Source organism: Acanthochromis polyacanthus, chromosome 13 (assembly GCF_021347895.1).
Source record: "Acanthochromis polyacanthus isolate Apoly-LR-REF ecotype Palm Island chromosome 13, KAUST_Apoly_ChrSc, whole genome shotgun sequence".
Classification (NCBI taxonomy): Eukaryota; Metazoa; Chordata; class Actinopteri; family Pomacentridae; genus Acanthochromis; species Acanthochromis polyacanthus.
Genome location: NC_067125.1, coordinates 34,343,465 through 34,366,809, shown reverse-complemented (window position 1 = coordinate 34,366,809; position 23,345 = coordinate 34,343,465). Strand labels below are relative to the sequence as shown.

Sequence of the window (23,345 nt, the reverse complement as noted above, 5' to 3'; positions counted from 1 at the left end):
GTCCCACAGATGATTAAAAAATGAGCAAAACAACATAATAGACAGATTAGTGCATCATGAAAAGTGCCCCGTATCATCATGCCGACATGCAACATCGTCTTTGTCTACCTTTTGTACTGTGACATGCATTCTGTGTAAGCAGATCAACAGCTAATCCTCTTTTTCTTTGCTCTTGGAGCTAATTTGTCTTTCTGTGGGACCTTGAGAAAATAGGTAAAGTAGCAAGTGCACAGCCCAGGCCACAAAAAGAAAAAGAAAGCAGAACTGATCGTCCTTCTTCACGACAAACCAAGTGGCAGGCCCAGATGTCAGGGATGTTAGGTCAGCGTTCGCTAAATGGAAGGGCAGCGACTTGGGTCACGGCTCATTACTTCTTTACATTAGGCTGCAGTTAAAGGAAACACTATTCTAATCCGCCTCTTTCCATGTCTCTATCCTCCTCATCCCTTCCTCTTGCTGTCGCCCTCCTCCTGCTTTCTCTTCCTTTCTCACCCAATCAGGGTCGCTGTTCCAGGGAGAACTGTAAGTACCTGCATCCTCCTCCTCACCTAAAGACACAGCTGGAGATCAATGGAAGGAACAACCTCATCCAGCAGAAAAACATGGCCATGCTGGCCCAGCAGATGCAGCTCGCCAACGCCATGATGCCCGGCACACAGCTACAACCAGTGGTGAGTAGAAATATGTGTGCAAACAGGAATGTACAACAGCAGTGCAAAACAAATTCACTCCAAAAAAGACAGATCATTTTCTACACGCTCAACTCTTCATGTTAGAGTGTACAGATTTGTGCAGATGCAGATTTGTGCAAGTGTACTGTGCCCCTTTGTTTTATATAAGGACAACCAAGTGGATTTGTTAGTTTGGACACATGCCTGGATTTTGAACTTAAAGGAAAACCGAGGTTCATGACGTATCCATTTTGAAAATATAATTGTCCAACCACTTTCCCATTATGTTTGAAATGTCACCGCATTCTTAGACTTCAAAAGCTGAGGGAAGAAAAATAAATCTGTAATAAACTCTATTTTTTAAAGCTGAAAGCTCATTCATAATCAACTAGATCATTACCAAGGCTGCTTGTCTAATTTATTCTCATTTTACAGAGTAAAGTACCTATATATGTTATGCAAGACTAGACAGTAGAGTAACACAACTTTGGTTTGCAGCATTATGTACAGAAAAGATTATGTGCTTCAATTTTTTTTTTCATTTGAAGTTAAGAAACACTGACCCCATAAATGCTGGAGATTTACAATGCATGTACATTTGTGATGAAAAATGTCTATAATTGACTTCATGGGAATTTTGCAGGTTTGCATTCCACTGCATACAGTAAAGGTAGAAAAATGCACCTTTATATTGACAAAAAAGTCCCTTATACCGCTTTCCTTTGTTTCAAACTAACTGTAGCCAGGCTTAACAAATCAGTCCTGTCATTTATTTGAAGAACCGGGCTATCTTAATGACAACTGACAGAATGACTTAATCTGAGTGCAAAAGTTTATTCTTTACCTTAAAAGCAGTACTTTGCCAACAGTCTTGAATTATGATCCACTGTTTATTTTATTTTTACTTTTTGCTTCACATGGTGCAAACTAGAAAACTAAAAAGCTAATTTGTGCCCCAGTTGCTTTTTTGATCAACGGTCATTTAAGTTAATCGCATCAGCCTGGATTAAATCAATATTATTTGAAGAACAGAACCCAGGTATAAGACAGTAAAGGGAGTTACCATTTACAGTACTCATTAAAGTATTATGCAGTTGTTAACATGCCCACGGACCCATGCATAGACACACACACACACACATGCAGAAAATTACTTGAGAAATTGCTCTGTGACTAAGCTGCATGCTCCAGAGATCTTCAATGTGATGGCCGGAGCCCCAGTCAGCCAGTTCAAATGAATCCTTCCGTGGCCCGTCCATGAGACCTTCCAGAGTCAATGAAACCTGCCAGTCAGGCTTGAAGTAATTCCTCTGTCTTCTCTGTCCCTTTATGTTTAAGTGAGAGCAGTGGAGTGAATTTGTCTCACACTATTCAAAAGAGTTTAAGATGCTGCACACTTGGACGAACACACACACACACTCGCATGCACACTTCGCCGATGGCTTATCACCCTTATCTGAGAAAGAGGGGCTGAGTTGAGAGGCCCATTGAGAGGAACAGACGAAACCGTGAAAGGGTTTAAAGGAGCAATAGATCTCCCTGGGACTGCAAAGCCTTCTCTTTCTGTTTATGTCATGGTGAGAGAGAAAGTAAGGAGGGGGGAGGAGGAAAAACAGGCTGACAGAGAAGGACACAGCAGAAGAAGAAAGGGAGGACCGAACGCGACAGGAGGAGATAAATGGACAGGGTAAAGACAGGTAGCCAAAGTGAAGGAGATAGGACGACAGCGGTGAGGGGAGATGGCTTTAGGCCTTCACTACAAAGACGAGTCAGGAAAACAGAGCTTGTAAGAGGAACAAAGGGTAAGAACGGATACTAGCCTTTCCAGGAATCCCACTTCCTTCTTCCATCCCTCCCTTGAGTCTGTGGCTTAGTTTCCTGCCACCATATTCAGGGTCTCTACCGCATTTTATCTGCTGCTCTCCCACTTTCTTTTTTGTCATCAGCTGTCCCTCCTCCCTCCATATGTGTTGGAAAAGTGCTTCCATTTCACGCATGGAACTGTGTAGAGGGTGAAGTAATTAGGGTCCATTACGCCTGGCTGTGAGTGATGGTGCTCATGATACTTTTTTATTAGAGAGTCAACGTCAGCAGACAGTCCACATTACAATTATATCTGCAGTACTGTATTACTCACCAATTGATTTGCACAGCCACTCTCACATTCGCTCATTTACATAAAAACTTCAGTGAATCAAATTTGGTGTACTTGTTTGGTGCAGACACGCTTTATAAATAAGAGAAATAAGAGCATTACAAAAACCACAAGGGATGGGCATTGCAGTGGTGTTCTGTAATTAGGAGCAGTTTAAGGTCCCATATTGTGCCTCTTTTTTTTGCAAATTAATTAAAGTCTCACGTCTCCCCAGAATGTGTCTTTCAATATTTCAGGCCAAAACACTGCAAGACGTTTTATTTCACCATGATAGTATAACTGCTGGTTTTAGCCCTGTTCTAAGCGGACTGTTTCAGTGTCTTTAGTTTTAAATACAGTTGAGCCACCGACTTTGCCTAAGAAAACTCTCGGATAAATGAATGTGTGAGAACAAGACCTTCTGTTGCTTCTAACTTTCTAAGTAATCATTTAACATGTAAATACAGCCGAGTTTGTCAGACAATGTTCAGTTATAAACTCCGCTGTTTAGCAGTGCAGAGCAGCAGCTTGGGAATGGCTCTGAAGTGACTGCTGGTTGACGTGTTTTCTTAATGGGCTATGTTTAAGGTCTGTTTCATACTCACTGTGGTGTCTGACAACAAAAACAGAAAAATATGTAAATGGGAACAGCTTTTTCATCTGTTTCATCTCTTTTTTTCTTCTGTATTACAATGCAGTGTACATGTGAGCACATAGAGTAGGAGAGAAGAAAACAGCTGAGTTTAAGTTGCACTGAAACATAGAAGTAAACATGAAAACACAGTAATCCAAAGTCAGTCCTTCTTTACTGGTTTCTCTGAGTTAAAATTCTCACATACCTCTGACCTCTAGGCATACAGTCATAGCTAATGGTAACGTTAGCCACATTAGCTGTGCAATGTGATAAGGTTTCTTATTAATGTGGGAACATTGTCTTCAAAAATTAAAATAATCCACTGGGAACAGATGCTGCAGTGCATGTGTTTACTCTTGCAGCCAACAGCAGAACATTTAGTGTGATTTGCTCATGGCTGAAACATTTTAGAGTTAGTAAAAGCAGAGTAGAGTAAATGAGTAAATGAACCTGGTGGACAGTGAGGCAGGTGCTCATTCTGAATATTCACTTGAGAGCAGCGGACAATTAGTGGATGTGAATGTGGAAACTAGACAAACTTCTGAGAGGCTTGTAAAGCTGGGAGGCTATTTAGTTGAAAGCAGGGCTGAGAACTGGCAGCAGTAAGCGTCACCATACTTTCACAGCTTTTATTTCCCATTTTGAGGTTTATAAAACATGCAAAACACAATAAAAATGGATTTTCACCATATGGGACCTTTAAAGCTGGAGGTAGGGCTGGTGTTGCAAAGTGGTAACAAAACAAAACCTAGAGTGGACTTACGGTAACTGATGTACAAGTATAAAAATCCTAAAATCTGTATTGAGGTTTCTTTATACTATATGTAGGCCGGTAATTATCTCTGGATATAGCCTTTCTTGGTCTGGTATGACTTGGTTTGGTTGCTAATTACCAAGTTTACACACTTTAAATAGAGATGCTAAATAACATCTTTAAGTCATTTTGTGAACTTGTGACTACAGCTACAGCTGCTGTTACATTTGTTACACTCCATAAAGATGAGATCTTGACAGTTTGCTCAAAACCTGTGAAAATATGTGAACCTTGGAAACTTGGAACTAATGATGAAAGCCAAAATTGCACTTTTAAAACAACTCATACCCTCAGTTTTAAACTTTGAATGTGAATTTTGACAAGAACCTGCAATGTCACATGAGTATCGGAAATGATTCAGTGCTGAATGAGGAGACGATCCAAAAAAGGCCGTAAGCAAGGTCACAAACTCTTTGCAGGATGACATCACTGCATTGTTCAAACCTCATGACTGTGAGTGTTTTTAATGACATCATGCCTCTCCCATCCAAACCTTGAGCTGCAAATATCTCAAACTGTTATCTGAGCACCTGGAAAGAAGCACATCTACTTTTCCAGAGCACCTTGTGATAAGACATAATTCATCAGACATTCCAGAGGACAGCACTTGGAAGAATTAGAAAGTCCACACCATTATTCCTGATTTTCTGAGTCATTGTAGAGCTGTGAGGAGGTTTTAGGAAGAATGTAGCTGTGCGGCCCTGGCTGCCACTATTTTATTACTCACTACGTCCTGTTGGCAGGGACTCAAGAGACAATCCTTAGACTGGGGCTGAGGTCAGGAACGTGCAGAGAAAACTTGCAGTGCACAATGTCAGCAAGCATACTCCTTAGCCTCTCTCTTAGAGAACTGCAGCAGGAGGTGTCGGATGTTTTCTCTATCAAACTTCAGTACAATGCATACAGGCAGTACATTGTAGTTCCTCTACCCCTTCACATGCACACACAGCTTGACGTCCCTCATGATTGTTGCTGCCGTCTTTGTCATCTTTGGTATATGCATATGACTCCATCTGATCAACAGGAGAACTATAGGTGACTCCACATACTGAGTGCAAATGAAAGACAAGCAGCCAAGAAAGAAGATACATTCTTTTTCCTCAGATGTAGGGACATTAATCATCTATTTTTCCTTTTCCTTCTTTCTCTGCACAACCACAGTTCTTGTCCTCTGCTTTGCCATTGACAATAGCATGCATCTTTTATTTTGCCATCAATATACAGCATCTTCAAGGGGTAATTTGAGTAGGAGTAAGTAAGGATGGCATTATGCTTGCTAGATGTAATTAAATATTCAGCATTTTTATCCCCCGCCGGCCGTAGGCACGGAGGGGGGTATTGGCGTGGGCACGTCCGTCCATCCGTCCATCCGTCCATCCGTACGTATGTCCGCATTTCGTTTCCGGAGCATATCTCAGAAACTACTTGAGGGATTTCATTCATATTGCACCCAGGCCATCTCTATATAGTATAGATGTGCCTTTTGGGGTGTATGACCTTGACCTGATTTTCAAGGTCATAGTGAGGCATTCCAAATATTTTTTGGTTTCCGGATCATATCTCACAAACTACTTGAGGGATTTCAGTCATATTGCGCACACTAAGCCTGTTGGTAATGTAGATGTGCCTTTTGGGGTGTATGACCTTGACCTGACTGTTTTTTTTTTTATTGTAGTGAAGATGTATCATTTTGTAGGTGTATCGTCCAGTATAAATTATTATTTCTTGCACTTAGAGGTACTATATATAAGGCGGGGGATGTTTTAAGCGGAGCGGGTTTATTATATACAGACTCTGTGAGAAATTGTTATGAGTTGATTTGGCTCAGTTTTGACCAACTCTCCTATTTTGCATGTGCCCACAGCCCATGTTTTCAGTCACACCAAGCCTTGCAACCAATGCCAATGCTGCTGCAGCAGCGGCCGCTGCGTTTAACCCCTACCTTGGCCCCGTGTCGCCCGGCCTGATGCCCGCTGACATCTTGCCCAGCGCCCCTGTACTGGTCACCAGCAACCCCAGCGTCCCCGTACCTGCTGCTGCTGCTGCTGCTGCACAGAAACTAATGAGGACAGACAGACTGGAGGTGAGAAACACAAGCATTTACACAAACAGAAGCAAGGATAAAAGGGGAAAATATGACCACATAAGTGTGTACGCGCATCACTGATCACACAGATGAGAGGATTTGCATAATTATTTTGTCACTTTAATATCAGTCACAGATTAAAAAACAGATTAGCAAAACTCTAATAAACAGATTGGGCTTTGAAATGTGGGCTGTTCCTATTTGAATATTAAAGGCAAAGGGTTGGAAAGTCTTGCCTCAACAGTTTCTGTTTGTAGATTTTAATTATGTATCTGGTACACAGTTTCTGTTACAGTAACTACATCCCATTACCATAATACAGTCATTACCCAGACTTAAGCAAAGAGAAAGAGACGTTAATGAGAGTATCTCTCTGCAAACATTACTGTTGCTGCTCTCATCAATAGGCAGGAGACTACATTGTTTGGCACAAGCTCAAGTTATACTGTACAAATGTGTCATTTTCAGAAAAATCTTTACTTCTTCTATGGAAGCAATTAGTCATTTAAAACCTGATGAGTGCCCCTCCTGTAGCTGTGTTTAAATAATCATTAATTGGACAGTAAGTCAATCTCATCCATTATGTAGCCCCACCCGAGATACGCTCGCAGTGGAATAATGGGGAAATCGTTGGAGGCAGGCAGGAGGCGTGCAAAAACGTTAGGAAGGTTGCATTTAAGATGTAATGTTGGGTAGGTGGGTAATTAATGGGAGTGAGGCTGAGTAAGTCTCTAGACCGACTGAACGAGTGGACAACATGCAGAGCGAGAGAATGGGTCAATGACAGGAAAGAGAGATGGAGAGGGAGATAGGAAATCAATTTCCAGACCTGTTGTGGTCATCAGGGGAGGGGTTGGGGCAAGCAGAGACAAAGATAATAGAAACAAGTGATTGAATTTCATAGAGGAATTAGAAGAAGCTATGTTGCAGAGCAGGATTTCTTCAGGCCCACACCATCAGACACAGTCCATAGCTCGTGTTATGATGCAATACATGATGAAGTGTAACGATTTCCAGTTAGAAATCCATTTTTTATTGATCAACGAATTGCTGGTGACGTTGAATACAGTGTACCGGAGATTATTCACAGCGATCCTGTCCCCACATGATTTGGTTTTAATGTGGCTTATTTCCGTTGACATTGTCGTCATGGCGACGTTAACTGCCGGAGGGAGTGTTGTGTCTTGTTGCTGCTCCGTTCACGCATTAACGTCACCCCAGAGAATCTGCTATCAGCTTCTAAATCGCAGAAACAGAATGAGTCTTGTTTTTTCCAGTATGCAGTTTCTACAAGTAGTGCAAATGTTGTTGATAGAATATGCCTGATTCAGAAATAAATACGGATCAACTGAGCTTTGTCGGTTTGACCCAGTCACAAGACGTGTGACGTTTGTGGTGCAATAACGCAACAGAGTTCAGGGGTCATGATGGTGCAACTGACTGCAGGCAAATAGTCTCCCTGTTGCCTCAAATGTGTTTTGATTATTTCGACTGTTTTATACTTGAGTATGTTTTGCTTAAAAGTGATTAATGAGCTGATTAATACATGTTAATGTGTTACTGCTAAATGTTCTGGACCTCTGACCTTGACTAAAAATCATATGCAGACCTTTGAGTAATAAGTTTGAGAACCCCCGCTGTCGAGTCTGAGGATAATTGGAGGCAAGCAGTTGTTGTTGTTAGTAGAGGAGCATGCATGCAGGCCTTGATTGATTGCATTCGAGTCTCGTAAACAGACAAAGGACATGAAATATTTATTAGCCAATTGCAATAATGATCTGCTCATTTTTACTGTTTTCCCCTTCTAGACATTCAGGCCTCGTGGTCAGCATCGCCCGTAGCGCTCAGGCTGTCTGCAGTGGTGAAGCTTTTTGATTGGCTGAATTCACATCCTAGCCTAATTTGTTAGGAACTAGGTTTGCTAAATATATCTTCGTCGACCGAGGCCAGCCATATTTTAGTTTCTAGTGTGTGTCATTCAAAATAAACATGGCTGGAATTCTGTGGACGGACACACATACCAGTCAGTAGATATGTTACAGACTGTTTCCTTGAGGCTGAGAGAAATTCCTATTTTAGAAGACAATCCTTCAGACTGTTTTGCTGGGAAAATATTTTCCGGTAGCCTCCCTGTCTCTTTCCCCTTATGGAGCCACAGTGTACTGCAACATCTCAAGCATTCATAAAATCATATGTTGCTTACCTGCAGCCATGGAAATGTAGATGGCCCACAGGGATAGTTACCATGGGGACAGAAATATGATTAACAGGCCCGGTATTTGTTTGTCCAACTAAGCACTTAAACTGGTTTAGCTTCTTCTAATGCATAATTAACCACTGTTAAGAGAGGCACACTTGTCCACACCTGGTGTCGAGAACATCAAATTGCCACCATTTAGTCGTCTTTCTTCTCTGATTTTTCTTCCACGCCAGCCATACTCACTTCGTCCCCGAAGACTCCCCGCCCCCTGTCTCCTCGAGCCTCATCTCTCCGTCCTTTACTCTTTATTCATCAACTACGCTTACATTTTCCTTCTCTCCCGTTTTCCCTCCCTCCCTCCCTCCCTCACCCGCCTCTCCTACATCTGCCTGACAACAAGGCAGTCTCGCTCTCTGTTTAACTAAGACCAGTGGCAATAGTAGTAATGGTAGCAGGAATTAATGTGTGTGATTGTGGACATGTAGGTAAACGTCAACGTGTGCCAGAGAGGAACAAAGAACAGACAGAGGGAGAATCCTACCTCATCCCTCACACTGATCAGTGATTGGGGATGATGAGCTGTCATGGCAGGAGACAGAGCAGGGTTAGTTTGTAGATAACGGTGCTGGTGGCCTTTTGTCTGGCTGCCGGTTCGACACAAATCAAATCCTTTCTGCATGCAGACATTGCGACCGGTAAACACACTTGGTAAATGGCTTGTTCTATCACGCACAGTAACTGATAGATCAATACAACGCACCATGAAATTACATTTCATTTGGTGGAGGGTAGCATTTTAAAGGCATTTCTGACTCAGCAGTGGTACTCAGGAAGAGATTTGAAGTCATTGCACGGGTCTTGAAGTGTCAGAATTTGCTTCTGGGAAAAATAGCTGCCTCATAAATCATACGTGCATCCACCTCGTGTGTGTTATTATGTCTGGGTTGCTGATTACGTCAGCTCCAGCCTCCCTTGAGAGGAACCAGCCTCATATTTCCCATGAGCCTCATTGAGCCCCCATATTCAGACCACAGGCTGGCACAATCACTTTCCCCTGACTGTTCATGCAGGTGCTGCCCCCTTCTGTCCCTCTCAGGAAGGACAACAACATGGGTCATTTGAATAATGGATAAACGGCATGTGATTGATGAGTCTGTAAACTCTGGTTAGGATCTGTTCTGCTTATCAATCAGCAGTAATGGCTCAAGCTGTCACCAAGATTGGTTAGCTCTGTCTGGTAAAATGATTGTCAAGTTCTGAAATGACTGAACAGATTGATTACTTCATCAAATCTGAGCTAAAGTGAACAGTAACTTCATAACGTGTGTGTTGGTCTGGTGTTTGCGTGCATTTAAGGTCCCTCACTGGTGTGTTTTGTGCCCCAGGTGTGCCGGGAATACCAGCGGGGAAACTGTACACGTGGGGAGAACGACTGTCGCTTTGCCCACCCATCAGATAGCACTATGATTGACACCAACGACAACACAGTCACTGTGTGTATGGACTACATTAAGGGCCGCTGCTCGAGGGAGAAATGCAAGTACTTTCACCCTCCGGCTCACCTGCAGGCCAAAATCAAAGCCGCCCAACACCAAGTGAACCAGGCTGCAGCTGCTGCCGCCATGGTAGGTATCTGTCTGCAGATTACACCACCAAGAACCAGTCAAGCTATGTAACATCTAAAGTATTAGAGCGTCATCAGTTAAAACAAATATATCATCACCTAAATTACAGTGCATGTAGTTAATCAGACTTGATTTCTCATGTAAAATCATGAAGCTATTTGATAATTATGATAAGTGGATAGACCGTATGTAGTATTTGGAGATACAGGGTTGTTTAGGCAAACACCTTCTACCCTACACATTCAAGTCTCCATTGTTCCTGCCCTCTTGCAATAAAAAGACACAATGTGTGCTTTATTAGCAGCAGGCTGCAGTGATCGTGCTAGTATGTGATTGAGCCTTCTGCTCCCCTCTCCTGCTCGTCCTTGTTTTGCTGCTTTATTAGTTGTATATTTTGCTGCTCACAGTTAATAGGTACGTTAGGTTTTTGCTGAGAAGACAACTTTTTAGACCACAGTTCATTTCGATTTTATTCCCGCAGTGCAGTGATCGTTTTCTCTAGAGGAACACGATGAGGTTTTGCTCAGCCAAGTACTGACATTGTGCAGCTGGTATTCCAAAAAGGAGGGTCGGATTGATTCCAGTTAACCTTTTACATTTAAATTATTCCATAAAGCCAAATTAGACAGAACATGATTAGGGCTGCCTCCACACCTGAGCGATAGTATCAGTAATAACTCCCCTTTATATTCGTCTTCTCTTTATAATGTTAAACGTGGTCTCTGGGTCAATTCCTCTAATTAGCTTGTATGGCATTTAAAATGACAATTAATGGTGAAGAAATGCAAAGTTTACGATGTGGTTACAGACTGAGACTAAACGATCTTCATCAACTTTGTTTTACTCACATTCCAGTTTTAGGATAAATGAGGGTATAGATAATGATGCAATGTTTTGTTGCTGTTTTTTTCTGCTGTATTTAAGTCAAAACTACAATTAGCTTCAAACTCAGTCAAGGACATGAAACACATACGTAAAATAATTATGCAATAAAAAATAAAGTTATGCTTTTAATTGATGTCTAAAAGAAAATGCAGGTGCAGATGACAGCAAATGCACATTCACATTCAAAGAGCCTTTTTTTATGCAGCCCTGCAGAGGAGTTTGCTCTTGCACGCATACCCTTATTGAGTCAAAACATAACTCTTAAATGGAAAATGCATTCTTCAAGCAAAATGTAAGCAAGAAAACAAACTAACACAGTAAAGTACCTTCGTAACTTTGGCGCAAGTCTGAGCTCTAAATTTAAACAAGCAGTCTATCACTTGTTGACAAAGTGTATTTACCTAATAAAAGCTATGATAATATCAACTGATGCTAATCGTGTAATGAGATAACGGTGTGATGAGAAACATAGACGATAAGCCCAAACAACCTTAACTGTAAAAACTTGTGGTGTTGGTGTTATGTTCCGTTTCTTTGATGGTAACAGCAGTTACACTTTTTGTTTGAGGATTAGACTCTTAAAACTGGCTCACACCTGAAGTTCACATGCAATCATATCAATTTTGTTCCAGGACACTCATCGCAGACTGCAAGAAAGCAGATTATCTGGAGAAGGGACCATTACATTATGTAATATCCATAATTATATGTCTATGCAGTGATAAACTCCTTCATACAAATCTGGCTAATTGGCAAATCCTCCTTTCTTGACCAGAGAACGATTGCAATTGAAGTTAGACGGCAGTTCATGAAACAGAATTTTCTTCCAACAATAAATTGTCTCAAGGGCCATAATTCTTTTCAGTAACCCTACAGCCATTAATGTGCATGCCCTAGTCTTGTAATTGTTGTATATTGCATTCCAAATGATTTGTTTTTTATTTGTTTGTTTGTTTTTTGTTTGTTTTTTTTTCTCACCAAACCCACACTGCACTGCTGCCCCCATGATGCACCTCCGCTTGCTGGTTTATGTTAATGCGCTTGAACCCCATTGGCCCATTGCCATCATGTGCTCGCTGCCTGCTAATTAAGACACAGTCGGCTGTCAAATCACTGAAGCGACCCCTCGACGCAACTTTTGACCTGGTACTATGACCTTTCACCTTCTAGCTTGGCATGTAGCTGTGGTGTGATAGATATACTTTGAAGCTATGTATTTATTTATTTAACTAAACTGAGGGAACACTGAGGGGTGATGAACTGATTGCAGATTTGCACCGTTAAAATAATTGATAAAAGGCCCATTTGAGTCTTAATTTAAGACATGAGTGGCCAAAAAAAGAAAAGAACTCAAGTCAGAAAACCCACTGCAGTTTTTCAAGTCAGTTCATCACCTTAAGTGAATCTCAGAATAATTGACAGGAGGCATGAGAGTGCAATATTTTAGTGTCTAATCAGATGTAGTAGTCTTTGCATGATTTTGTCACTTCCCATATTGCATGTGTAGTTGTTGAAGAGGTGTCATAACAGTCTTAACATGGCTTATAGTGTATTATTATCATGGAGCTGGCAGTGCAGCTTTCCCTAACTACATCATTTCTGTTGATGGTCCAGAAATCAGTATAATATATTATCATTGAGTTCCCTTTACAGAATGATCTAGCTGTGCCTTAGCCTGCAAAATAATTATTGTATGTACTGTAATATTCAAAATAAGGTTCATGACAATGCCCTGAGGACTGTCTTTGTCCTCACTAGCGAGATAGATGTCACAGTTTGTCAGCTAGCGCCACTGTCCTGTCTTGCTCTGACAGAAGTAGTGTAGTCCACTGCTTGCTCACAAATATTTGTAATAGCTGTTTCGGGAGGGCAACTTTGTCTTCTAATGAAATTCTTTCTTCTCTCTGTCCTGAATGTCACGGCTATCATTCTTTGATTTCCCTCACTCCCATCCCTTTATTTTCGTGTTGTCCCCTCATCAGGGGCTCCCTCCCGTCCTGCCTCCTTTACCAAAGAGACCTGCACTTGAAAAAGCCAACGGTGCCACCACTATGTTCAATGCTGGCGTATTCCAGTACCAACAGGCCCTGGCCAACATGCAGTTTCAGCAGCAGGCTGCCTTCATACCATCAGGTAATGCCTGAGCCTACTTTAACCCATATTTCTAGCAGTTATCTCACCAGTGCTGGCTGTAAAATCATGTGTTTGTCACTTCCTAATTGTGTTTTGGCGTCAGCAGTGAATGGCCGAATGTTTGATTTCATCATATAGCGTACGTTTATCATTCCTGAGTGTAGGTTTGGTGTCAAAAGTAGGAGGAGACAGCTTTTTTCTGCATTTGCATTGTTCTAAAATTGGTCCTGCAGCAGCACCAAGCCCCACCCATCAGATAATCAGGGCAACTGAACGCTTTGTAACAGTGAACCAGATGAGCAACAGATATCAGTTAGACAGATATGTTTAGTGGATCAAATGGAAACTGATGTGAGCGAGGGCGGCGGCTCTCCTTCATATCCAGTGGAAATTATACCCTTTGTGTACAGTTGTGTGCATGCATTGTATGCACACACACACACACACACACACACACACACACACAGCGTATTTGAACCGTTCTTCTTTGGGGCCTGCATAGTCATCTTAACACTCTGGCCCATATTCTCATCTGACAGCCTAAGAATAGCCTGCCATCGATTCCCCTCTGAGAGAGATTCAGATACTCAGATCCTCATATGTCCCACACTATTGGACTACAACACACTTTGAGGATCCAAAAAGCAGGTCATTCACAGTGCAAACAGCTGCTATATGCTGCTGACAGGAAAATGGGGCCACTGGTAGTGTTTAATCTGCCCGTCCATTTAATGGAGCAGTTGAAGAATAAAGTAGGGGCTGTGCCACGAACTTCAATTTTTCACATATCTTCTCACTCGCAGCTTTCATGCATATGCTTTTTTTTTGGCTGTGCAGTGTGTGTGTGTGTGTGTGTGTGTGTGTGTGTGTGTGTGTGTGTGTGTGTGTGTGTGTGTGTGGTTGCAGTAGCTGTAACCTGTGTATCAGTACTGTAGCATATTCACTTATAATCACTGTATTGAATCCGGCAGGTTAACATATTCACAACACAGTTTGTTCATATCCAATATTGTCTGACTTTATAACACTTTTAATGGGTTTTCTTGATTTCTTCTCCCCCTATTCACTCCACTACCTGTTGCAATGCATGATGGGCAGGCTCGATATTGTGCATGACACCTGCAACAAGTGTTGGTAGGTGCCAGCTTTCCTTACTGATTTATCTTTGAGCCCATTTTAGTCACTTCATTCAACTCACCACATAATGTGAGCACATTCTCATTCTGTGAATTTAGACTTTTGCTCCAAATGGCATATGTAACCTCTTTCAGTCAACAGTGGGGCTGATTTTGCGAATTTTAATTTTGTAATTTCAATTGGAAGTTATGTGTTTTACTGTATTCTGCAGTACATTTTGGAGGTATGATGAATCCCTTTTTGCTCTGCCACAGATCTGTCTGTCACCTAATGCTTGTTGCAGTTCAAGATCCCCTGATCCCTGCTTCATTTTACTTCCATCCCAAGCTCTCTAACCTCTTGAACACCTCATTATACCATCTGGTTATGAATGCCGTATAAACATGAGGAGTTAGGAAAGTGGTAGAAATAGTTGTTGGAAATTTTTAAGAAATGTTTTAGTATTTTTCGGAGGAGTAAATATGACCAATGCTTGGATATTATGAATGCCCCACTCTAAATATAAATTAATATTTTGCTCTTCAAACTCCTAATCAGCGACCTTGCACTCTAAATAATTTCTTTAATATTCCCCTGTCCTCCTCCAAAGCAGGTCTGTTGCTGTTGCTTTGCTAAAATTTAAGTAACAGGAACTGCAAGAATAGTACAGTTTTCTCATGTTTATTTGCATTCTATACACAGATGTAAAAATGAAGTGTAAAGCATTAAAACAAAGCTTCAAATCTGCTCTGGTTCATCTGCCTGTGTGATCTTTCCCTCCAAGTACCCATGATGCACGGTGCTACTCCAGCCACTGTGTCTGCAGCCACCACATCTGCCACAAGTGTTCCCTTTGCAACAGCAACAGCCAATCAGGTTTGCTCCTCTCCTGCCTCCTCTCACTGTCTTTCACTTCTGGTATCAGCTCTGAACTTTTCAGTGTCTCTTTCAGTGTTTTTTTTTTTCTTCTTCTTTTTTTAATCTTATGATTCCAGTGTGCCACGTAATGAAAAATGCATGAATCGTGCACCAGGCTCAGCGCTGATCTTTGCTAGTTATTCCAAACATCTGATACTAAGATTACATACACAGTGTGCTTTCCTTTTATTATCAGTGTTGGTTGAAGTGCTGTTTTTTCTTCATCTATCTGTTTATTTCTCTCTTTCTTCATCCTCTCTCTGCCCCTCTTCTACTTCTCTTTCCCCCTCTCAATCAGATTCCAGTAATATCTGCAGACCATCTGACTAGTCACAAGTATGTGACCCAGATGTAGAAATCTCAATCAGAACAGTATGTACTGCACCTCATTCCAGCATCTCACACACTGCATTTGTACACTTCAGTCTACAACTTTTCACCCAGAAAGCAACGAAACTGTTATGCCACAGAGTTGCAACACCTGCATATTTTTAGCTGACAGAGTTGCTTATTACCTGATGCAGAACTTAAAGGAATAGGTTACTGTTTTGTGAAATGAGCTTGTTGGCTTCCTTGTCGAGAATCAGATGAGAAGATTATTTTCATCTCTGTAGGTCTAGAATGAAACTACAAGCCGTAGCTGCTTAGCTTCGCATAAAGAGGAAAACAGGTTAGGTGAAAAAAACTGTTTTTTCACCTAACCTGAAAAAAACAGTGTCGTTTGATACTGGTATCAAACGACACTGGTATTAAAATAAAGTGCATCACCTTGTAAAATGTCACATTTCTAACCTTTTTTTGTGATGTATGTTATTCTAATGACTAGCATCTCAAATAGAAATATAAACAAGAGATGTTTATGCTTACGTTAAGTAATATGTAGTAGATGCTTTTATAATATTCTAAAATTTGGAAATCATTAGCATTTGCAGTCTTGGACACCACATATTTATGGCTTCAAATTTGATCAGAAACTCTTCAGTGACTTTCATTTAACGGAAGACAAAATGAAACATTCACCAGGCGCAATTCTGATTCAAACAAGGGATGACTGCAACTCCTGCAGAGCATGTTAATGTAGCTGAAAGCAACAGCTGGTGCAAAATTATATCATCACTTATGTGTGTCAGTCTCATCTGATGCAATCTGTAAGAAATGCTGGAATATAAGACATTGCAATTATTATGATATACTATTATAATATTATAAATTGCACACCCATGTTTGTGATGTAAGCATAAATATACTGTATGAAACATTATTACAAAGCCACCAGAGATCCATTTGTTTTCAATTTGCCTAATACAGCTTGGCCATTGTGGAAGTTTTCACAGTGATGCACCATTAGTAGTCCATCAGAACTCTTTGCTTTTCTGATTTTCTGCTGATGAAGTTTTGCTTCATTGTTCACCGCACAGCTTAGCAGGATGATTACAGCCACCTGTACACTTCTTGTTTGGAAATGCAGCTGTAAATATCCTCCCAACTGTGTTATGAGATCAGTTTTGTAAGGTCTTTAGTGAAGTAGAATGTAAAGCAAGGCTGTTTTTTTTAGAATTAATTCATGCAAACTATCTGTTCCGATGTGGAGCATCATAATCATTTAATGCTTTATCAGAAATACACAATTTCAGTCAAGTAGTCCAAAGAATTACATTTTATTAGACAATTCTGCAGCTCAGGATTTACAGTTGTCTGATGCCTGTGTTCAATGGCCATGCAAACTGAGTTAACCCTTTGGTTGCCTTTTTTTTCTTTAAAGTGCAACCATGATCTGTCTCTAACTTCAACTATATTATACACCAATGCCGTAGAAGTGAATTTTTGTAGGCAGAATGTCTCCACAGACTGCAGTTTGGAGTTTGCCAAGTTGTTCATTATCAGTGTCAGACTGCAACTGACAAAAGGAAAATCAAGAAGCTCAGCAACAGTAAGCTTCTTAGGCGCTTGTCCATTTCCATCACATCTAATTTGCTCTATTTTGCTCCCTTTTTTTCCTCAGATGGAACTGGAGCGTGCTGGTGTCGAGTTCACGATTAACGGTCACCCTTCATGCCCGTAACATCAAGAGCGAAAAACCAAATCTAAACTGGTTTGGAATAAATCTGCATGTTAACATAGGAGGCACAGTTTGTTAGAACTGTTTTCATGTGTACTTCATGCACACTACTACACGACAACAGAAAAAGAACATCATTGCATCAAAGACTGCCTTTCGTTCCGTAGAGGCGACTAACCTTTATTCACCAGACACACTTTGAATGTCAACATTAAGGTAAACGTGTGGAGCGGTCGGAGGAGGGGTCGACTGAACTGGTATGTCCATTGACCAAGAATCATGATTTATGTTGTTTGTTTCTTCATCGGTTGTTGGTCATCGACCTAAATGTGTTTATTTGTTTACACAAAGGTGCACCTTGTATTTCAGTTGAGGTAAAAGAGACGAATAATCTGACTGAATCACATATGCATGCACAACGATTGTGTTTATGGTTTTATTTTCTTCAACCAGTGATAAGGGAATTTACATGGGTGCACTCAGAGGCAAAATAGCAACTGAATGTCTGTGAGGTGTCTTTCAAACCTTTGTAGCCTACCTTTATATCTCTTAAGCACATGTCTTTAACCTTGCAGGCGTCCCTGTAAAGTGCCATACATCTCAAAACACATGAATGGTATTTAAGCAGTGTTACAAAGTGTTCGATTCAACAATTCCCTTTAATACGTCTATTTTCTCTCTCGGACAGCATGTAGTGTCCAACGTCGTGACCCGTCATTACCTGTGATTCCCAATAGAACCACTGCTGATTAGATCCCCCGGATTGTCTGCTTTACTCAAATCTTCTACCGAATGAAATAGCTTTTAAATATTTTTTTTCTTTGACTTTGTCGTTGATGTCAGTCGTTTAGACGCGAAATGACTGGATCTGTACTGACGCAGATCTCTATTGACTCTCAGATGAGTAGTATATGTGGGGTTTTGGCCTGTGTGAGATGTGTGATGAATAGTTTTGAAGACACAGAGCGACTGAGTCCAAACTGCTGTGAGACAGAAGTCAACACCTTACAGTTCAACCGGTGATGGATATGTGACCTGTATGACCTGATTTGTTTTTCATTTGTATTTGTTAAGTATATTTTAAAGACAGGCTGTCAAAGTAGAGTCAATGTAGTGTATATATAGTCTTGACATATTTAAGAATATTTGTTTTAAAAACCTGAGAACTGTTTTTTCAGATAGTCCGCCAAAGTCTTTTTGTGTCACTGTTAATAGGTATTATAGGGGTAGACTAGTGGGGCTAAATTTGAAAACTTTCACAGCCCAAAGATGGCTCGGGTCTTTAGAGTAGATCTCTAGAACTCTTTGTTTTTTGGGTGTTTGTTTGGGTGTTCTTCAGGCATATTTAAATTGGTGGATAATACAGGGAAAGTGGCAAGAATAAAAACGATTGTATTACTCATCCAAAGCCTTAGAATGTACCATCGGGTCAGCACAATGCAACATGCCATTCTGAACCATCCAGTTGCCTAATCCACGCCATATTAACACACACACAGCACTACGTAATTGTCACTTTTTTTGTCAGTGTTTTCTTAACTTTCTCGTAGTTTTTTCTTCTTCTTCCTTAGATGAGGAGTGTTTTTGTTTTATTTCGTTTGGATGATATTTTGATATTAGTTCTGATTTTTAGTTTTTGCTTATTATATTTATCTTTCTTATAATGAATATAAGGTACAGTGTGTGTTTGTGTGTTCCTCATGCACAGTTTCCTGAAATTCCATGTAATGTTAATTTTAGTATGATTATGATTGTAAACTCAATATTTTCTACGTTATGCATATTGTTGAACTGTATGCATATTGTTCATTTCTCTAGTCTTTTTTGTGTTCTTTGAACAAAGATGTTTTATATGAGTATCTAACAGTGATGAAATAATAGAACAGAGAGGCTGAGTTGTCACTGTGGCAGCCCACGCCAATAACCGAGTAATATTTTAATGATTGTAAGGTTTGTAACTAGTCATATAAGAAAAAAAAGACTATTATAAAAATCTAGTTCTTAGATGTTTAGAGTAAAGACGTTATTTTCTACTGTATCCATTTCAAATAGTAAATATTGTTTTAATATTTTTACTCTCCCTGGAAATTGGGCCATGTTGGAAAACAAGCTGCATATTTGATCACTTTTCGGGGGCGTTGCTGGCAGGGTCAGGTGAACGTGGAGAGTAAGGAGCTGAGTCTGCACACTCACGTCTTGCTCAACCAACTGCAAACAACAAGGGTGGGGTGGGGAATCTCGAGGCGATAAAAGGTGACAAAGGTTGACTTTTTTGCACTTCTGTACATAGTCAAAAAAGAGAGAATCATGTATATTGAGATCTTATTTTGAATAAAAAAACAACATAATGTCTATAACGACAAGGAATTTTGCTAGGATAACAAAAAAATCTTATGAAAGGCTGAACAAAATTGCTTGCATCAAAAGGGCACTGAGTGGAGTTCTCACTCTCCTACCCCTTTCAGAAAAGGCCAAGTGTTGCTCTTCTTTTTTGTCAGCAGCTTGTAGTTTGCCAGGTAACCTTCCGGAGGAGGCGTCCACTATACCCTCCAGCGTAAGGGCCTGACTGGGTTTGTCTGGTCCCCTAACCTGCCTGTACTGACAGGTCTGTGTGTCATGGCCACGCCCTCCCAGGCCCAACCAATCACAACACGTCCTGTCTCTTTACTTTACTCAGAGAGGAGTGCATGTTAAAGGAAATACATATACCATTTTTAAAAAAAATCACAACACAGTAATATTGAATAAGAAAACATTTACAAAGAAAGATGTATTTACAGTATACAATATTCTATCAATGTAATGGAATAAAATATATATTAAAAAAAATACAAAAATAGAATAGTGGTTTATTTAAAAGAAAAAAAATTTCTGAGAGTATACTCACTAAAGTGTCACCACTTGGAGAGTTAAAATACATGCAACACAAACACCACAGCTATAAGTATGTTCTTTATGTTTCTGTAAGCTGTGCTTTTAGTAGATGAAACTGACCAAACAGGAATGTAGTTGAACATCAGGCAGAATTTAAGAATAATCACAGATTGGAATACTGCTTAGTAGTTTGGTCATTAAGTCCTTAGTTTGAAATTTTGACCTGATCATCTTCGTCATCTCTCATCTCCTACAAGCACGCATGCTTACATTTATGATATAATGTAAACTGAACTTTTTTTCGTTTGTTGTTTGTTTTCTCTGCTTGTAGTGCTAATATGATGTATTCTGTCTTCTGCTGCAGTTTGTTTCTGCTTGTTTTTACTGTTCCAGCCCCCCATGGAAGGATGTGTCGCGTGTTTCACAATGCTGGCCGCCTCGTCTGGAAAGAGTGTGTAGAGAAAACCATTGATTGCAACAGTCTAAAGCCATAAAATATACAATCTCATCCGAATGAAATATGAGAAGAAATCAGAAATGATGAAGAGGTGGGGGGAATGGTACCTTCTGAAGCTGACAGGAATGTGATTGCCGTGGTTTTATTAACTACAACATCATGCAATAATTGAAGTCATGAAGATAGTTAATTTAACTTGTGGTGCGCTATGCTAACTTTGATGGATGGATGTAGTTAAGAGAAAAGTTACCGACACATTTTTTCATGGGGCCTGCATTGCTATATTTGATTCTTGCTGTTATGAATAAAAAATGTAATAAAAATTTACAAATGAACTGAAGTAAATAAAACATTTGCTTAAGAGTCATTATTTCATCCATACAGGGATGGCATCTGAAGAATGTTTTGTATAATTTAAGGAGGAGTTTGACATTTTTTTCAGTCTAATCACCGACTGTCTTGCATATGTTAGACAGAAAACCAAGGAAGAATAAACCAAATTCCCAAAATCAAATACGACTAGTAGGAAAACATAATAACGTACACTGTAAAATTAGCATAAAATACTGGCATCTGTAATCACCTGTATTTTTACAGTGATATTATCTTAATTTACTTAAACAGTTGATTAATTCCTGTTAAAATTATAGCTGTACTCCGAAGTTTACTGTAGAATACTGCTAGTATTTTCACAGTATTTTTACAGTATTGCTATTACAATTACTGTTTGATTCATTGCAGTACCTTACAGTAAATATGAGATTCACTATTTGATACTGTTTATACTGTGTTGTCAGTGTGACCAACATAATAAATGTAAAAACACAGTTATTTGCAGACATACACCATAAAAAATGATATCGAAATGCGTGACAAATTATAGTCAGTTAAATATATTTAATAAATCAGAGAAAAAACATTCAGCGTTATGTAAAAACAAACAAAAAAACATTATGAAAATGCCTCAAGACATCTAACCCAATCCAAATGAATTTGTTTATCTAAATTGTGATTTCTAATGATTTGTCATCTCATTTATGACATCTTTTTTTTTTTTTTTTACAGTAGCCTGCTGTTCATGTATTTGTTTTTGGCTCCAAAAAGCATCAAATTTTACAGTAATTAACCATACTTTGAAAAAAAAACAACAACATTACACTACTGTTAGAACGTGGATGTATTTCTACAGCAAGTATTTTCCTACAGTGACTGAGCCCTGAAAGAAGTTAAACTCACCTGAGTTATGGTGTTCATCCTCAGCACAAGCCATAATTACTGTAATTAATCTACATTTATGAAAGAAATGTCAGCACATTGACAAAGCTTATGACCAACCATTGCAGATGCTTAAAAGTCTCATTATTATTATTTAAAAAATCCTAGCTGCATTGAAAACGGCAAACAACCCTACCTAATCAGTGATTTTGCAGTAACTCTAAACCTTTACCTTCTTTTTAATAAAACCATTTGTCCCACATGTCACAGATGTAATTGTAATGGCTCCAGTGTAATCACAGTCTCCTCTTAAATCGTGGTATTCATTAAAACCTTATTTTAGATATCACACATGATGCATCAGTTTGTCCTACCCAGTGAAGCTTCTAATTAGGACCAGAGATTTTAATTGAGATAAAGGTATGAGCCTCATTTTGTTTAGGAAATGTGTACTGATAGAATCAGTACATAATTTTCTTTTTTAGATGCAGGAAATTAAATCTGTGGGAGATGCATTCAAACTTCAAGGTCAGTGTTCCAGCAAATACAGCAGGTATACGTCAACATTTTACCATTTTAAAACATGTGAAATATGTGAAGTTGGATGTCACTTTGTCTGATTAAGCCCCACACAGTCTTGAAAAAATGACTCACTGGGCAAAAATGCATAATAATAAAACCTCATGCCAGTTTGTTTGATGTGTTTGTCCAGTCAGAGATCGTATGCTCAACAGAAAAAGAGATAATGCTGCTGTTTAAAGATGTGATTCACAGTACAGCCACCAGATAGCACCATCTCTTTGTAAATTGGACTCCCAGTTCAGTGTTGACAACACAATATAAGAAAGTGTAAGCACCTGTTATTCCGTCTTTGGAGCTATGCATATATGAAGTATTTGCACAAGTATTCCTTCAATTATAAAAGCATTCAAATAGACTGAGACTGCTGTTCCTTTGCCTGATCGTGCCACAATCTAATTAAAGGAAATGACAGCGACAGTTGTTAGAATAAATGAGAAGGGCAGATATTTGGATAGATGGAAATTAAACTCTGCATCTTAGATATGAAATACTGGGAGCCACTGGAGGGGTTTCCAACACGCTGCTAGAACTGTTGTGGAAATGTTGACTAAGACTGCATGAACAGGAAGCTGCAGGCCATTATCACTAATGCATCGTTTCCTTACCCTCGACTTCTAAGTCAGATTATGTGCCTGGAAGGGGGGGGGGGGACGACATTAAATGACCTTAAATTATAGAGAATTGTTGTCCACTGTGGTTTTCTGCCATTGTTTCCTGTTCATAATTAATCTCCCTCTTGTCTCTCTCTTCCTGTGTCTTTTAACCCAACTGTTTTGTCTCTCTCCATTCCTTCACTCTGTTATGAGCCTCATTCTTCATCTCTTTCCCTTCCAGCTTTCGTCCTCCAATCTCCCCCTCCCCTCTTCCGTCTCTCTGTCCACGGGCATTAGCAGCAGACTGTTTCGTGTGGAGACTAAATGAAGCAGTGCTGATCCAATAATG

General features: G+C 39.9%; 1 protein-coding gene across 8 annotated transcripts in view; it reads left to right on the top strand.

Moving 5' to 3' along the window:
- The window catches only part of LOC110955972 (muscleblind-like protein 1), a 67,253-nt gene extending 46,297 nt beyond the window's left edge, over positions 1-20,956 (top strand). For 3 of the 8 annotated variants that reach the window (XM_051957927.1, XM_051957925.1, XM_051957924.1), the window contains 9 exons: positions 501-671; positions 6,118-6,336; positions 9,925-10,164; positions 12,142-12,195; positions 13,032-13,182; positions 14,281-14,316; positions 15,083-15,174; positions 15,515-15,588; positions 17,219-20,956. In XM_051957927.1, the coding sequence (XP_051813887.1) occupies positions 603-671; positions 6,118-6,336; positions 9,925-10,164; positions 12,142-12,195; positions 13,032-13,182; positions 14,281-14,316; positions 15,083-15,174; positions 15,515-15,571 (918 nt within the window). In that variant the 5' untranslated portion in view covers positions 501-602 and the 3' untranslated portion in view covers positions 15,572-15,588; positions 17,219-20,956. The remainder of the gene's footprint in view (positions 1-500; positions 672-6,117; positions 6,337-9,924; positions 10,165-12,141; positions 12,196-13,031; positions 13,183-14,280; positions 14,317-15,082; positions 15,175-15,514; positions 15,589-17,218) is intronic. The other 5 variants (XM_051957926.1, XM_022201179.2, XM_022201183.2 and 2 more) reach the window with 5 other exon arrangements.
- Positions 20,957-23,345: the final 2,389 nt, after the last annotated feature.